The following is a 19,072-nucleotide window of genomic DNA, read 5'->3' on the forward strand; positions in this document are numbered from 1 at the left end:
TTGTTTCTAGAGCATTTCATAGAAGACCCCTGTACATATTTCAACTTTACAAAAATAATTTTCATCTCAATTTTTAGGTTTTAGTCTCTTCTTTGTCTCTAAGTTTTGTAATAACAATTCCTTTGATCCAAGAATGATTTTAAGCCACGTCGAGGCTTTCCCCTCTCCCCAAATTTAGGCACTTTATAAAACCTTTCAAGTTAGGATGTTGCTCTATTTCTGAGGGTTGCATGCTTGTATCAAAAAGTTTGTCTAAGACCATCAAGAAACTGATGCTCTTTAAAATGTGAAAGATTGGATGCTGATGCTTCAAAAAACCTTCCATAAACATAATATAGCTTTTGGATTAATGTTTACAATTTTTTTTCTCCTAGCTCAACTACTTTCCAAGATAGCAAAAATCTCATCATCAGGGGCACCAACTGGGGTGGGAGGCAGGGGAAAGGGGTTCACTTACCTTTCTTATACTTAAAAAAGACTTTGTTGAATCTTCAAAAAATAATAAAATAACCAAAAATACCCCTCCCCCTAGATTTTAAAATAATATATCTATATGTTTTTTATTTCAAAATTAAAAAAAAATTGGTAAAACACTCCCTCCACCCCTATGTTTTGTAAACTGGATCCAAGGGCAATAAAATATTTAATTGTGATGTCCTTGGTAGCTTAGAAAATATCCCAAATTATTACATACCCCATAGCCATGAGACTCTATCTTATTGTAGGATTATCCTCTCATCAGTAAAAGCTTTTTGCAACTGATCTTTTATTGAAAATTACCCTTCCATGATTGCCTTGTTTGAGCATCAGCGGGTATGCTATCGAAACTTGTAATGCTCTCATCTGCATAATTGTACGGTATCATCCCAAATCGGTGCCTCCGACCTTTCCAAAAATCTTGTAGTATTTTGACAAAATTTGAATAAGAAGGCCACCATTTATTTTCCATTATGATCCTAGGTCATGTTGGAGATGTACTTAATTGATATGCACAATAGGCTTAGGAAGGGGCTATCGATATCATTGTATAATGCGACAGATTTTATAATATGGCAAATTGTACGGTATCATCCCAAAACCGTCCTAAGTAACTTTTCCAAATATCTTGGGGTATTTCCATGAAATTTTCTAAGAGAATTGCAATCGGTTTATTTTCTATTACTACCCTAGATTATGCTACAAACGTGTATAATGGATTTGCACGATTGGGTTAGGTAGAGGGCTTGGAGTTTTGAATATCTTTTTAAGGTGACAAATTTTATAGTGTGGGAAATTACACGGTATCATCCCAAATCTGTCCTGGTTAACCTTGAATATCCGTAAATATTTAAAAATTTTGATGAAAATTAAATTGAAAAATCGCCACTTAATTTTCCATTATCCTCCTAGCTTAAGTTGGGAACCCACTTACACTTTTTGCGCGATGGAGTTTAGGCAGGGGCTTTGCACACCGATGTTTTAATGGGAATTTAATAAAAAAAATTAACTGAAAGTAAGGAGCAAAATAAAAACTTAAGACGCGCAGAAATTATTACGTATATCAGGGGGTCTTCATCTCCTCAATTCCTGGCTTTAACGCTCTTTATGAAATTCATAAAATATATTCCACGGAAAACTACTCCGTGAAAATTTCATCCAACGTAACGTTCACTTCCCCCCACCCGGTCGAATTCGCTCCAGACAGTTCGATCCTCGTTGAAAATCCCCCTCCCCTAAACTTTCTTGCGGACGATTCAGTCTGAAAAATTCTCCTTAGCATACTTTCATTTGAAAAAGACTTTAAGTTCTAATCGGTTTCTCGATCACTCTGGTAATGCCCCCTTCCATGGAATTTTTTTTCCAAGAATCAAAACTCACGGAAAATAGCCCCCGGATAGTTCCCCGGAATATCTCCACATGCAAAATTGGGTTGGCAAAGAGAATTTAAGACAATTAAAAAGAATTTTGTATAGGATTCTGTCAAAGCCTTCCAGTGTAAATTTTCCCCTGGAAAATTCACCCCCCAGAAATCTCCCTCCTCAAATAAGATTTTACCTATGAAAATCCACTTCAAGCACAAAATATCCCCCCCCCTCAGTAAAATGTCTGTATACTTCCCAGTAACAAATACTATACGTAAACAATGGACAAATTTCGTAACTTACAGGTCTCTCCCCACGGACTGCGGAGGGTCATTTTACCCCTAAAGATATAGTTATTTGATCTTTCAACTAAACTAGAGAAAATGGCTATCTCAAAATTTGAATCACATAACTTTGGGGAAGAAAGGGCGTGGGAGGGGGGCCAGTTGCCCTCCAATCTTTTTTGTCACCTAGATATGGCACTAGAACTTTTAATTTCCGTTCGAATGCACCCTCTCCCAATCTTTTAGAACCATTATTTCGATACAGCCACCCTGAAAAAAACAAAAAACAAAACAAAAAAACGGTATATATAAACACGCGTCCGTGATCTTTCTTCTGGCAAAAATAGCAAAATTCCACATTTTTGTATATAGGAGCTTGAAATTTCTACAGTAGGGTTCTTTGGTGCGCTGAACCTGCTTGTGTGATTTTTGTTAGGATTCCTAGAATTTTAGGGGATGTTTCCTCCTATTTCAAAAGTCAGGCAACTTTTCTCAGGCTCGTAACTTTTGATGGGTAACACTAAACTTTGTAAATCATATATGTTTAGAATGAAAATAAAAAGATGATTATTTTGATGTATCTATTGACGCCAAAATTCTGTTTTTTAGAGTTTCAGTTACTATTGACCCGAATCACTCCTTACTTACAGTTCGTTACCACGAACTGTTTAAAAATTATTGCTTAAGCACTGCCAAAACTGTCGTCAAAATCCAAATACCAGTAAATTTGTGATTCGTTTAGGTTTTGCTATTAAATAAAAAAGTAATAATAATTAAAAAAATAATTGTAAAAAAATAAGAAAAAAAACTATGAGATTTATCCCATACCGTACCCACACTTGTTAATTAAAAAGTAGAACAGAAGACTTAATAATGGCATGTATTTTTCCATGATTTATTATTATTATTATTTACCTTACACTGTATCCAAATATCCTATTTCTTTGCAAGTTACATCTGTAGCGTAATATCGTTTCACAAAGAATATAAACCGTAAGCACAAATATTGACTAAAATGATTCTATAGTTTAGTCTTCCTTATTTTTTCTTTTTCCTTTTTTAGGGATTTAAACTGCGTGAGCACATCCAAAAGTTTTCAGCCTTACCTAGAATTAAATAAAAAAAAACAAGTCTTTTTAAATGAAAGTAAGGAGCGACATTAAAACTTAAAACGAACAGTAATTATTCCGTATATGAAAGAGGCTGTCCCCTCCTCAACGCCTCGCTCTTTACGCTAAAGTTTTTCATTGTTTAAAAAAATAGAGTTGTGAGAAAGTCAAACTTTTACGTAAAGAGCGAGGCTTTGAGGAGAAGACAGCCTCTTTCATATACGGAATAATTTCTGTTCGTTTTAAGTTATAATGTCGCTCCTAACTTTCAGTTAAAAAAACATTTTTTTAATTTAATTTTTGAACATTTTTGAAAAAATGCAGGGTTTTATTTTGGCTCACCGTACATGCATAATTAAAACAAAATGTGCATATTAATTTTACTTTTATTTGGTTAAATGGCTTTCTCGAAACTTGTTTAATTTTATTTACGAACGTTTTTATTAGTAATAAATATACGTAACTTACGAATTAACTCACGTAACAAACTTCTATATTCATATATTTTTAATACGTATATTAGGGGGTTCGCCCCCTAGTTAATACCTATCTCTTTAAGCGAAAGTTCGAATTTTGTTCCAATTCTTTGAAAATGACCCCTTAATCACAAATGCCGTTAATTAGAATAAATAGCTCTTATGAAAGTACTAAAAAATCTTTGGCTTAAACAGTAAGGTATTGATTAGGTGGTGAACCCAATCATATATGTAATATTTTCTGTTCGTTTAAAGTTTTGATGTTGCTGCTGTTGCAGTTGAAAAACTTGTTTTTTATATTTAATTTCTGATCTTTTTTTAAATAATGCTGGGAAGTCCGGCGTCCCCTTCATAGCAATATCCCTTCCCCCATGAGAACTTCCTTCATGAAAAGATCCTCCCACATAACCCCCGACCCACCCACCCCCCCCTACCAGGAAAAATCTCCCCTGAAAACGTCTGTATACTTCCCAATAACCAATACTATATGTTAACATTGGGTAAAGTTCATAACTTTCAGCCCTCCCTCCGGAAACTTCGGGGGATTTAGTCATCCTGAAAGACATACTTATAATATTTTCGAACATGCTGAACAAAATAGCTATCTCAAGATTTTGATCGGGTGACTTTGGGAAAAAATGAGCGTGGGAAGGGGCCTAGTTGCCCTCCATTTTTTTTGGTCACTTAAAAAGGGCACTAGAACTTTTAATTTCCATTCCAATTAAACCTCCCACTAAATTCTAGGACCACTGGGTCGATACGATCACCCCTGATAAATAAAAACAAAAAAAAACAAATAAACACGCATCCATGATCTTTCTTCTGGCAAAAAATACAAAATTCCACATTTTTGTAGATAGGAGTTTGAAAACTTTACAGTAGGGTTCTCTGATACGCGGAATATGATGGTATGATTTTAATTAAGGTTCTATAACTTTTAGGGGGTCTTTCCCCCTTTTTTCGAAAATCAGCCAAATTTTCTCAGGCACGTAAATTTTGATGGGTAAGACTAAACTTGATGAAATTTATATATTTGAAATCAGCTTTAAAATCTAATTCCTTTGGTGTATCTATTTGTATCAAAATACCGTTTTCTAGAGTTTCGGTTACCATTGAGCCGGGTCGCTCCTTACTTTACAGTTCGTTACCCCGAACTGTTTGATTAATTGGGTGTCTTAAAAATTATTTCTCTCTGATTTATTTTCACTCGCTGATTTATATTTTCTCGCAGCTTAGAAGATTTAATAATGGTAGGTATTTTTCCTTGTTTTTTTTTAGGCTAGTTTATTAATTTTGTTACACTTGCACCGCATCCAAACATCTTATCATTTCTTTGTAAGTTACATCTGTAGCGTAAAATCGTTTCACAGAGAATGTAAACCGTAAGCACAAATATTGACTAAAATGATTCTATAGTTTTGTCTTCTTTATTTTTTTCCTATTTAGTGATTCAAATTGCGTGAGGTTATCCAAAAGTTTTCAGCCTTACCTAGAATCAGTTGAGTATCTTACAAAATTATTTCTCTCTGATTTATTTTCACCCTCTGATTTATATTTTCTCTCAGCTTTGAAGATTTCATAATGGTATGAATTTTTCTTTGTTTTTTAAGGCTTTTTTTATTTCTTTTTTCTTACACTTATGCTACAAAAGTGGAAAATCCAGATCGCAAGAACTTGGGTTTGAAGACCCATATCAACACTAATTTGTTCCCAAATATTATCTTCTGTCATCACGTCTATTTATATTTTGCCTGATTCATCATACAGATGAAATAACTTCCGTTAGAACATGCGGCATCAATGGTGGAGGATAGGAGACATCAACAAAAAGCTATTGAAATAAATAGCTTTTTTGTTTTCACTAAAACCGGAGTAGACAAAAATGTTTCATTAAGATTTTCAAAAATAATTCTCTTATATCTGCATTTGAAAAATTAAGAAAATCTTTGCCCCTACTCCTTACATTTTCATGAAAATTTCTCCCTACAACTTTATTTTCACAATTAGTTCCAACCAAAGTTTATATAATTATCTAAACTGTATAATTATATACAGTTTATTATATATTTATATATTATATAATTATATACAGATAATTATATAAACTGTGGTTCCAACTCTCCATCTTTTCGATTTCAAGAAAAATTATGCCTCGGATCTTCGCTCTGACCCATCAACCACAAATTGACGCTGGAAAATCGAGCCTTATACCTGAGACACATACAAGTCAAACCTGTCGAATAACAAAGCCAATATGTTTGGATGGCGTTCATTTTTCTTGATATCCACGTCACCCTTGTTCTACAAAAGTGGAAAATTCAAATTGCACGAGGCTTGAGAAGCCCAAATCGACACTAAATTGCTCCAAGATATTGTCTGCTAAGACTGTGTCTTTCTATCTCCAGTCCAATTAATCATAGAGATGGAATCATACAGATGGAAATTATATAGAAGGAAACATCAAATTAAAAAACAACAGCTATGGATTAAATCATCATGATCATTCGTCGACTAAATTTAACTGTTGAAAGTTGAACTATATGTAATGTTCAACTTGAAAGTTGAACTAAACGAAAGTTATGTCCGAGCCACGCTGTAGTCGTTCTTTATGATCAAAAAAGGAAATATTTATGAGTGGCTTTTGTTTTTATGTGCACTTGCATTACAAAAGCGGAAAATTTAAGTGGTAAGAAAATTGTCATCAAGCCGAAAAGCCTGACCAAGCTTACAAAAATTAAAATATGCACAACCTCAAAATTAAAGCCTTTACAACAAAAAATTCTAGTCTTTATAGCAGCTTATTCACTCGTAAATAGATTATGTTTAATCAGTTGATTTGTTGTATTGACTTATTTGATCACCGAAGTTGTAGGTATTGGAAGAGGACTCAACTCACTATAAACTAAAGGCTATGATGCCTTTTTTAAGCGATTAATTTGAAAAATTTCTTGAAAAACTCAATTAGGTTAATTGGTTTTCGGGTAATTGGCTTCTACTGTTAAAATAACATAAGAGTTTTTTTTATTTAAAATAGCTTCTTATTAGTAATTAGCTTCTACTGTTAAAATAGCATAAGGGTTTTTTATTTAAAATCACTTATGAGGTTGTTTTTTTTCATTTTGCAAATTTTTTTTAATATTTTTCATATTTAGTTTTCACTTGCATAGGGGGCTGGGGAGGAATTTTACAGGAGGGAGAGTTTTAAATTTCATGTTAAGCATTCTCAACAGTGGAGATTATAATGGTTACCTTTTTGTACCTCCTGTAGTATCCTACTATGAGTTGTTTGCCTTAGTGAAGTAGTTATTGCTTTGCTTATTATTTGTTAAAATAAATTAAAATATGCACAACCTAAAAATTAAAGCCTTTACAGCAAAATATTCCAGTCTTTATAGCAGCTATTTCACTCGTAAATAGATTATGTTTAATCAGTTGATTTGTTGTATTGACTTATTAGATCACCGAAGTTGTAGGTATTGGAAGAGGTCTCAAATCACTATAAACTAAAAGCTATGATGCCTTTTTTAAACAATTAATTTGAAAAACTTCTTGAAAAACTCAATTACATTAATTGGTTTTTGGGTAATTAGCTTCTACTGTTAAAATAACATAGGAGTTTTTTATTTAAAATCACTTATGAGGTTGTTTTTTTTCATTTGGCAGCTTTTTTAATATTTTTCACATTTATTTTTCACTTGCATCGGGGGCTGGGGATGAATTTTACAGGAGGGAGAGTTTAAAATTTCATTTTAAGTATTCTCAACAGTGGAGATTATAATGGTTACCTTTTTGTACCTCCTGTAGTATCCTACTATGATTTGCTTGTCTTAGTGAATTAATTATTGCTTTGCTTATTATTTGTTCAAATTTGTTTGTTTGCTTCGCTTGCAAACTTGTTTGCTTGCTTCACTTTATTTGCTTCACATTTGTTTGTTTGCTTCACTTGTTCATTATAGTATGTTTATAGGTGCTTGGGTCATAATAAACGATTAAATATACCAGACTTCTACAATCTCCGAGCCTTTTAAGAGGCAATGCTATAGCGTTGCCTATAGTAAAGGCCATACGGTTTCAATGTTTTATTAATATTAATTTAAAAAAAAAACTTTCAGAAAAAAGATGTCTTTCAAAGAAAAGTAAAGGCCATTTTAAACTTAAGATCAGCAGATGCAAATACCTGATAAAATTCAAACTCAAAACGACAAGAAAGTACTATTAAAGAATAAATGAAACCCAAAACGAACAGAAACTAAATAAACAATTATAGCAAAAACATACAACAAGTAATAATATAAATGAATAAATAAATCTTAAAGCGAGTAATGCTTATATTGAATGTGAAAATCAAACTTAAAACGAAAAAAAATATTTTGCTATTGAACTATAAATGAAGCCCAAAATGAACAGAAATTAAATAAACAAGCAAGGCAGACAGACATACAATACATACTAATATAAATGAATAAATAAATCTTAAAACGAGTGAAAATTTAATTGAATATGCAAATCAAGCTTGAAACGAACAAAAATTACTACAAACTAGAGTTTGAGTATCGCTTCCTTCTCTCAGCGTAAAAGTGTAAAACCTACTGCGTCATTGGCGGTTCACTGAAAACTATATGTGTCTTGAACAGTCTTGGAAAGTATAAACAAAATTAAATTGAATATTTGATACATAATGATATTAACTGTTGAAAGATCCATCAGTTCAAGATTTTATTACACTGTAATTTTATTTTCATTTTTAATGCTATAAGAACTAAAAAAGAATTTGTAATATAATTCGTTTTCAGTGAAGCGCCAATGACGCAGTAGGCCTTAGGTTCTTACAATTAAGGAAGGGGGCAGTATCCAAACTCTTGTTTGTAGTGAAACTATATTCTTCTTGAACAATATTAGATAGAACTAATAAATTAAACTGAATGTTTGATGTATAATGATTTTAATTGCTGAAAGCTCATCAGTTCGAATTTTACTGTAATTTTAATTTTTATTTTCAATATTAAGTACAAAAGAAAATATTTGTAATATAATTCGTTTTCAGTAAAGCGTCAATGACGCAGTCGGTTTTAGGCTTTTACGGTGAAAGAAGGAAGCAAAACCCAAACTCTTGTTTGTAGTGATTTTTGTTCGTTTTAAGCTTGAATTGCATATTCAATTTAAACTTCGCTTGTTTTAAGATTCATTTATCTATTTATATTAGTATCTATTGTATGTTTGTTTGCATTGATTGTTTATTTAATTTCTGTTCATTTTGGGTTTCATTTATTCGTTAATAGTAATTTCTGGTCGTTTTGAGTTTGAATTTTAACATGTATTTGTAGCTGTTGATCTTAAGTTTAAAATGTCCTTTACTATTCTTTGAAAAACTTCTTTTTCGGAATTTTTTTTTAACCAACTTTTGTTCGTTTTTGATTGCAAAAAATTTCAAGTTTTCAAAAATTCCTTATTTCAAAATCATACTTTCTTTTCAACATCAAATGTTCATCAGAGTATCAAAACTAGTGTCAAAGCAACGATATCAAGTAAAAAAATAACAAAGTAAAGAAAGCATCAAAGTAAACAAGGAATCAAAGTAATAATAAGCAACTTGCATAACTTACAGCCCTTGCACCATAAATCGAAGTTGCCACATAAATCACAAAATCCAAGCATTGAAGTAAACAAAGTGTCAAAGTAACAATAAGCAAGTTCCGTAACTCAGAGCCATTTCCCCGGGGATGGGAGAGGAGGAAGAACCCCAAAAGCATAGTTATTTGGCCTTTGAACTTTTTTGAACAAAATGGCAATCTCAAAATTTTGACCGGAAGTCTTTTGAAAAAGTGGGGCGTGGGCTAATTGCCCATTGATCACTTTTGGCTCTTAAAAAAACTCGAAGCTTCAATTTCCGATCAAATAAGCCCCCTCCAAAGTTAACAAGACCACCACATCCACAAAAACTTTATATTCTAATAATTGGACACTTCCATAAGTTGCCATCCTTGCCCCGAGGGCTATGGAGGATTTCTCAACCCCTCAGTTATAGTAATTTGAATTTTGGACTATTTTGAACAAAATGACCATTTAAAAATTTTAATAAAGTTTTTGATGATGTATTTGGGAAAAAAAGGCATAAGTAGGGGGGATAATACTAAGGGGTAAGCGGCTGGCTGTGCACAACCCTCCTGTAGTGGCCCTGTTTTCACTAATCTTAGTGCACAACTAAAAAAAAACAAAAAACATCAAAACCTTATTGCCTTTATGACCTTAGTTTTCTATTGTCTAAAACTTAGTAACAGAATAAAATTAATAACATTATTATCTTTATATAAGAGACAACCACTCACAAGCAGCAGGCTATATAGAGCCATCCTCCAATTTTCACTGCAAATGTGAGGATATTAGGGGGTCAGGTTTAATGCTACGGGGCTTGACAAAATTTCAAATTTAATCTCAAAATTTTTATCTGATACATTTGGTGGAAGAAAAGCGTGGGGGAGGCTAGATGCCCTCCAATCAAGTTTAATTCTTAAAAAGTGAACCAAAACTTTCAATTTCCATTCAAATGAGCCCTCTCTGAAGATTATACAAGCATCCCTTCCATAAGAACCATATATACCCCAAGGGCATAACTTAAGACAAAATTTTTATCTGATGCATTTGGGGAAAAGAAGTCGTGGGGGTGGGGGTAATTGCCCTCCGATCTCTTTTGACTCTGAAAAAGTGAACTAGAAATTTGAATTTCCAATCAAATGAGCTCTCTCTGAACCTCATACTAGCATCCCTTCTATAAGAGCCATATTGGCCCCAGGGCATAACTTACAACACCTGCCACCGGGCCCTGGGGGGTTGTGTCGACCCGGAGTTTTTTATATGATCTTTGAACTATTTTTAACAAAATAGCTACCTCAAAGTTTTATTGGATGTATTTGGGGTGAAAGGGGCGTGGGGGGCTAGCTTCCCTCCAATCACTTTTGACTCTTAAAAAGCAAACTAGAACTTTAAATTTTCAGTCAAATGAGCCCTCTCTGAAGTTTATGCAAACATATCTTCCATAAGAACCTTATATGCCCTCAGGGCATAGCTTACAATGCCTTCCCCTGGTCCCTGGGTGGTCGTGTCGACATCGGAGTTTTGTTATCTGACCTTTGAACTAATAAAAATATCTAGCTCAAATTTTTTATTTGATACATTTGGGGAGAAAGGGCTCGGGGAGGGGTTAGTTACCCTCGGATCCCTTTTGACTCTGAAAAAGTGAAATAGAACTTATAATTTCCAATCAAATGAGCCCTCTCTGAAGTTTATACAAGCATCCCTTCCATAAGAACCATATTTGCACCCAGAGCATAACTTGCAACGCCTGTTTCTGGGCCCTGGGGGGTTGTGTCGATCCCAAAGCTTTGTTATATGATCTTTGAACTTTTTTTCAACAAAATGGCTACCTAAAATGTCTATCGGATGTATTTGGGGAAAAAAAGTGTAGGGGGCTTGTTGCCCTCCGATCACTTTTGATTCTCTAAAAAAGTGCACTAAAACTCTCGATTTTCAATCGAATGAGCCCCCTTTGAAGTCTATAAGAGAGAGCTCATTTAATTGAGCTCTCTCTGAAGAGCTCTCTCGAGCGCTCCTCCCTCCCCCTTCACGTCCTTCCCCCCCCCCCCCAATTGCATCAGATAAAAATTTTGAGATAGCCATTTTGTCAAAAATAATTCAAAGGTCAGAACACAAAACTCCGATGTCAACACCCCCCAGGGCCTGGGGGCAGTTGTTGTAATTTATACCCTGGGGGCATATGATGTTCTTATGAAAGAGGTGCTCGTATAAACTCCAAAGAGGGCTCATTTGATTTGAAATTGAAAGTTCTAGGTCACTTTTTATAAGTTAAAAGTGATCGGAGGGGAGCTAGCACCCCCTCCCCCCTCGGCCTTTTTCCCCAAATGCATCAGATAAAAATTTTGAGATAGATATTTGGTTAAAAATTGTTCAAATTTCAGATAACAAAACTCCAGTGTCGACACAGCCCCCTAGGGCCCGCGGGGCAGGCGTTGTAAGTAATTCCCTGGGAGCATATATGGTTGTTATGGAAGAGATGCTCGTATAATCTTCATAGAGGGCTCATTTGAATGAAAATTGAAAGTTGTAATACATCTTTTAAGAGTCAAGAGTATCGGAGGGAAGCTTTTGATCGGAATGAAAAGTGATCGGAATGAAAATTGAAAGTCGTAATACACCTTTTAAGAGTCAAAAGTGATCGAAGGGCAGCATATATGGTTGTTTGTAGTTATTATTTTTCGTTTCTAGCTTGATTTGCATATTCAATTTAAGTTTCACTCGTTTCAAGATTTATTTATTCATTATATATAAATGATTAATAAATAAATGAAACCCAAAACGAACAGAAATTACAATAAATAACCGAGTCAAACTCAAAACGAGCAGAAATAAACATAGGCTTGGCTCAAAGCCCCTATGCCTTCTCAAGGCCAGAACATAATTTGGACTTTACTGAAAAAAATACAAATGAATGTGCATTGTCAGTTTAATATACATATACCGATATTTAGTAATCAAAGTCTTAATATTATTTGATTTATTAAAGTTATAAAAGTAAAAAAAAATATTTTTTTTCAGTAAAGTGCAAATTATGTTCTGGCCTTGGGAAGGCATAAGGGTTTTGAGCCCAACTTGTGTTAGTATTTCTAAATTTAAATTTCTAAGCCATTGTAGAGAAAATGATAAGTGATTGTTTGTATGTTATAACCTACATGCGAGATTAAATCAAAAACTGGCTCAGGGTAAAGGAGGCAAGCTCTCATGCTGATTGAATTTCTAAGCTAGCTAAGAGATATCATAAAGGAGCTGAATTGATAAGATCACAGGATAGAAAAGTAGAGCAAAGACGAGGTTTGAGATGTAAATTCTTTCTATTTATTTTAGTTTTCTTATGACCCGTTGAAGGGTGTTTTCCAAATGACTCCCAGGTTTCTATTTTGCAGTCTATTCTTAGTCTTCTGTCTAATGAGATTTATTGTATTGAGTGAGCTTAACTTTAAATACATTTTTTTAGAATGAAAACAGGCACTTATGCCCATATGCCCTTACAGAAGGCATCATAGGCCCTACGAATGGTGGTAAAAGACCAACTTACTCTGTTGTTGCAAACTGTATCTTAATCCTCCTTTTGGTTTTGACTGTTTAACACTTAGGGCAAGGTCCACTACAGTTGGCAAGGTAATTTTGAAAAATCGTTTCCTCTCTCTTGCTGAACAATAGTTATCTAGAAAGTCTCTTAGCCCAGTAAATACCACACTATGATCTTCGTCATCGTCAGAATCTAGGCTTATGCTTGACGGCAAAACAAAAATCAAAAACATCAGTAGAATAATAAGAGCGAAAACAAAAATAAACCGAAATAAAGGGGACGAACTGCAGACAAAAAAAAAATAAAAAAACATGAATGAAAATAGACATTATGAAGCATTAAAAGTACCAAAATATATTTAACTTGTAATACACTTAAACATAAATGTAACAATTATATTACACCTCTTAAATAAACAAATAAAATTTAAAATGAAATATTAATCTTTAAATATAAAAAAAGAAGAACATAATGATGATTTTCAGGTTCAGGACATGTTTCTAACAATTAAAGAGATTAAAATACTATAGCAAGCCAATTGGCTAAACAACAATAAAGTGATTAATTTGCAATAAGACCACATTATATTACATGTTGAACTACATTATATCCAGAGCTAGAATAAAACTTACAAAAGAGGAAGATTATAATAGTAGCAAATATGCATAATGCTAGCAATAACAATAATGGAAATGACAATACTAAAAATATAAATAAACAGAAATAAAGTGAAAGGACTATCGATAAAACAAAATACAATACTAAAAATGAATAGAAGCAGGAAGAAAAGATACATAATAAACATAATGATGGTTTCAGCAATAGCTGCAACCGAGTCAATGGCTAACCTAGGCCCTTAGTAACCGAAAGTTGAAAAGTACATATTGAATAAAAATATCTAGCGAGAAAAAAACACCAGTTGAAACTGATGTGAGAATAATTGCCATAATTTTGGTTAATCTTAATATTTTTTTTTGGGGGGGGGGAATTCATGGGAAAAGAGCCAAAGTAACTTCAAAAGCGACGCCAGATCGAAATATAAAGTGCCCCATTTGAATTTTCATGGCTGAAAACCATAAACCTGAGGCTTAAAATCCTCCTTCCTGTATAATCCCCCGCCCAATTAGTAATTTTCATAAATTGTCTGATGACTAGTACAACTACCATGCTACCAAAGCTCATTTCAAAGTTCTAGGTCATATACGTACATACTTTTTGTAAATTCGTCTTGATACTACTTTTACAAAGGGTGGCTGAGCACCTCTCACAGTTTAAAAATATATTAAAAGAGCATTTATTGGGGAATTAGTTTTTAGTTTTTTTTTTATTTTCTTTCGGGGGTTGTGAGGGGGTTATTGGGCTAAAGGGAGGTGTGGGTTGAAGGGGTGGGGGTGGATGGAGTTTTGGATGTTGGTTGTAACCCTGGGGATGTTTGGGAGAAGGTGATTGTCTATATTAATATTATTATTATTATTATTATTATTGTCATTATTATAATTATTATTATTATTATTACTAATATTATTATTCTAATTATTATTATTATTATTATTATTATTATTACTATTATCATTATTATTATTACTATTATCATTATTATTATTATTATTATGATTATTATTATGATTATTATTATTATTATTATTATTATTATTATTATTATTATTATTATCAGGTTGTTTCAAGGAATATTTATGTAGTTTTTTCTCGGATGGCATTAGGAAAGTTTATGTAGTTAATCGCAACATGTTAGCAAAATTTATATTTTTCCCTAGTAAAGCGATTTATATCTGTAAAAGTTTGTATTTTTCTTTATTATGTTAATCATAGGCAGCGCAATCGCGCTGCCTAAGTAAAGAATGATGTTGGTACAATGTATTTTTTTCCCTTTAGACCAGGGTGCTTCGTATCTAAGGAGTTGTCGTAGAAACTTGGAAAAGGGTCATTCGATTGGAAATTAAAATGGCTGGTGCCCTTTTTAATAGTAGAAATACATTGGAAGGCCACTAACACCCCTTCCACGCCCAGTATTTCCCCAAACACATCCAATCAAAATTTTGAGATAGCAATTTTGTTCAGCGTAGTTGATTTCGAGATAAAAAAATATGTTTTTTAGGAGAAAACTCCCCCACAGCCCTAAGGGCAAGGGCTGCAAGTTATCCCCTGGGAGCATATAAGGTATTTATAGAAAGTGTTGTTGTAGAAACTTCAAAAATGGCTACTTCAAATGTGATTGGAGGCTATGATAATGGCTACTCATGAACACTTTTTCCCCAAACACATCCAATCACAATTTAGAGATAGCCATTTTATTTGACGTAGTTTTAAGTTCTGGAAATTAGGTCTTTGAAGATGACAAGCCCCCCCCCCAAAGTTCTCAGGGCTAGGGTGGTAAGTTATGCCCTTGGGGTATATTAGATTTTTATAGAAAACGTTGTCGTATAAACTTCAAAAAGGGCTCATTTGATTGGAAATTGAAATGGCTAGTGCCCTTTTTAGTAGTCGAAACTGATCGGAAGGCCACTAACACCCCTTCCACACCCACCATTCATCCACACACATCCAATCAAAATTTTGAGATAGCCATTTTGCTCAAAGTAGTTGAAAGGTCCGAAAATTATATCTTTGAGGATGACATTCCCCCAACAGCCCTCAGGGTAAGGGTTGTAAGTTCTGCCCTGGGGGCATATAAGGTTTTTATAGAAATGTCGAAGAAACTTGAAAAAGGGTTCATTCAATTGGAAATTCAAAGGGCTTCTGCCCTTTTTAATAGTCGAAAGTGATTGGAGGGCAGCTAACCCCCCTCTCGCCCCGACCTTTCCCCCAAAGACATTCAATAAAAATTTTTAGATAGCCATTTTATTCAACGTAGTTAAAAGTTTTACAAACTAGGTTTCTGAGGATGATAACCCCCTCAGAGCCCTCAGGACAAGGGTCGTAAGTTTTGCCATGGGGTATATAAGGTTTTTATAGATAGTGATGTTATAGAAACGTCAAAAACGTCAAAAAACTCATTCGATTGGAAATTAGAATGGCTTGTCCCCTTTTTAATAGTCAAAACCGATCGGAGGATAACTAACACCCCTCTCACACCCACCATCTCCCCAAACACATCCAATCAAAATTTTGAGATAGCCATTTTGTTTGACGTAGTTAAAAAGTCCAGAAATTAAGTTTTTGAGGATGACACTCCCCCCACAGCTCTCAGGGCAAGGGTTGTAAGATATACCCTGGGGGCATATAAGGTATTTTTAAAGATTACGTTGTCTTAGAAACTTCAGAAAGGAATAATTTGATGGGAAATTGAAACGGCTAGTGCCCTTTTTAATAATAGAAAGTGATTGGATGGCAACTAACCCCCTCTCACCCCCACCATTTTCCCAAAGACATCCAATCAAAATTTTGAGAAAGCTATTTTGTTCAACGTAGTTGAAAGGTCCGGAAATTATATCTTTGAGGATGATAGCCCCCTCACAGCCCTCAGGGCAAGGATTGTAAGTTATGCCCTGGGGTATATAAGGTTTTTATAGAAAGCGTTGCCGTAAAAACTTCAAAAAGGGCTCATTCGGTTGTAAATTGAAAGGGATAGTGCCCTTTCTAATAGTCGGAAGTGATTGGAGAGCAAGTAACGCCCCTCTCACGCCCACCATGTCCCCAAACATATCCAATGAACATTTTGAGATAGCCATTTTGTTTAACGTAGTTGGAAGTTCTGGAAAGTGGGTATTTGAGGATGACAACCCCTTCATAGCCCTCAGGACAAGGGTTGTAATTTATGACCTGGGGCATATTAGGTGTTTATAGAAAGTGTTGTCGTAGAAACTTAAAAAAGGCTCATTTGATTGGAAATTCAAAGGGCTAGTGCCCTTTGTCATAGTCGAAAATGACTGGAAGGCTTGACATTTTTATAGTAAAGATGGGCTATAGACAATGTATTATTATTTTTTTTTGTTTAGACCAGGGCACTTCGTATTGAAGGAGTTGTCGTAGGAACTTCTAATAGTCGAAAGTGATTGGATTAATTCTAAAGAAAGTGATTTAATAGTCGAAAGTGATTGGAGGGCAACTAATCCCCCTCTCACACCCACCCTCCCATTTGCCGATTATGTTTAAAAACTATGTTTAAATGTTTAAAAACTATTTGTGTCCAGATTTTAAAAGGGTGTATGTTGTTATACACCCTTTTCCAATCATTCGACTGGAATTAGAATCAAATTGATTGAGATGAATACAGCAGAGATTTCTGTGTTTATCATAGGCAGTGCAATAGCGCTGCCTATGTAAAGAACGATGTTGGAATAATGTATTTTTTTTTAGACCAGGGCACTTCGTATTGAAGGAGTTGTCGTAGAAACTTCGAGAAGGACTCAATCGATTGGAAATTGGAATGGATAGTGCACTTTTTAATAGTCGGAAGTGATTGGAAGGCAACTAACACCCTTCCACGCCCACCATTTCCCCTAACGCATCTAATCAAAATTTTCAGGTAGCCATTTTCTTCAACGTAGTTGATTTGTAGATGGAAATTACGTTTTTGAGGAGGGCACTCCCCCACAGCCCTCAGGGCAAGGGTTGTCAGTTATGCCCTCGGGGAATATGAGGTTTTTACAGAAAGTGTTGTCGAAGAAACTTGAAAAAGGGTTCATTCGATTCTAAATGGAAAGGACTAGTGCCCTTTTTAATAGACAAAATCTATTTGAAGGCAACTAGCCCCCCTCTCACGCCCATCTTTTCCCCAAACACATCCAATCAAAATTTTGAAATAGCCATTTTGTTCAACGTAGTTCCAAGTTCTGGAAATTAGGTCTTTGAGCAGGACACTCACCCCAGAGTCTTCAGGGCAAGGTTTATAAGTTATACCCTGGGGGAATGTAAGGTTTTTATAGAAAACGCTGTCGTAGAAACTTCAAAAAGGGCTCATTCGATTGGAAATTGAAATTGCTACTGCCCTTTTTAATAGTCGAAAGTGATGGAAGGCAACTAACACCCCTTCCAAGCCCACTATTTCCCCAAACACATCCAATCAAAATATTGAGATAGCCATTATATTCAGCGCAGGCGAAAGTTCTGGAAAATATGTCTTTGAGCAAGACACTCCCCCCACAGTCTTCAGGGCGCAGGTTATAAGTCGTGCCCTGGGGGGCATAAAAGGTTTTTATTAAAAGCTTTGTCGTAGAAATTGAAAAAAGGCTCATTCAATTTGAAATTCAAAGGGCTAGCGCCCTTTATAATAGTCGAAAGTGATTGGAGGGCAACTAACCTGCCTCTCAGGTCCACAGTTTACCCAAACACCTCCCCCCCAAAAAAACCTCCGGGCAAGGGTTGTCAGTTATTCCCTGGGGGGCATATAAGGTTCTTATAGAAAGCGATGTTGAAGAAACTTCAAAAAGGGCTCATTCGATTGGAAATTGAAAGGGCTAGATCCCTTTTTAATAGTCAAAAGCGAGTGAAGGGCAACTCAACCCCTCTGCCGTCCACAATTTCCCCAAACACATCCAATCAAAATTTTTAGATATTCATTTTGTTCAACGTAGTTGAAAGTTCTAGAAATTAGGTCTCTGAGGATATTAGTCCCCTCAAAGCCCTCAGGGAAAGGGTTTTAAGTTATGCCTTGGGGGCATATGAGATTCTTATAAAAATTTGTATCGTAGAAACTTCAAAAGGGGCTCATTTGATTGGAAATTGAGAGGGCTAGTGCCCTTTTTAGTATTTGAAAGTGATTGGAGGGTAACTAGCCCCCCTCTCATGCCCACCATTTCCCCAAACACATCCAATATAAGTTTTCAGATAGCCATTTTGTTCAACGTAGTTGAAAGTTCTGGAAATTGTGTATTTGATGATGACAAACCCCCAGAACTCCCAGGGCAATGGTTTTAAGTTATGTCCTGGGGGGCATATAAGGTTTTTTCATAGATAGCGTTTTCGTAGAAACTTCAAAAGAGGTCCATTCAATTGGAAATTGAGAGGGCTAGTGCCCTTTTAGTAGTAGAAAGAGATTGGAGGGTAACTAACCCCCTCTCACGCCCAACATTTCCCCAAGCACATCCAATCAACATTTTCAGATAGCCATTTTTTTCAAAGTAGTCGAAAGTTCTGGAAATTCGGTCTTTGAGAAAGACACTCCCCCCTAAACTTCAGAGCTAAGGTTGTAAGTTATGCCCTGGGGGGATATAAGGTTTTTGTTGAAAGATTTGTCGTAGAAATTTGAAAAGGCCTCATTCTTTCGAAATGTCAAAAGGGC

At 34.8% G+C, this 19,072-nt stretch overlaps 1 protein-coding gene across 7 annotated transcripts in view; it reads right to left on the bottom strand.

Annotated features, from left to right (window-relative positions):
* Window positions 1-19,072, bottom strand: part of LOC148940424 (uncharacterized) — a 215,424-nt gene that overhangs the window by 167,416 nt on the left and 28,936 nt on the right. For 4 of the 7 annotated variants that reach the window (XM_089105472.1, XM_089105468.1, XM_089105465.1 and 1 more), the window contains exon 3: window positions 12,838-13,034. In XM_089105472.1, coding sequence (XP_088961598.1) covers window positions 12,838-13,034 — 197 coding nt within the window. Of the gene's footprint in view, window positions 1-694; window positions 810-5,921; window positions 6,050-12,837; window positions 13,035-19,072 lie in introns of those variants that run through there. The other 3 variants (XM_089105469.1, XM_089105471.1, XM_089105470.1) reach the window with 3 other exon arrangements.

Source organism: Artemia sp. Qi Xiang Cuo, chromosome 19 (genome assembly GCF_049724085.1).
Source record: "Artemia sp. Qi Xiang Cuo chromosome 19, ASM4972408v1, whole genome shotgun sequence".
Lineage (NCBI taxonomy): Eukaryota > Metazoa > Arthropoda > Branchiopoda > Anostraca > Artemiidae > Artemia > Artemia sp. Qi Xiang Cuo.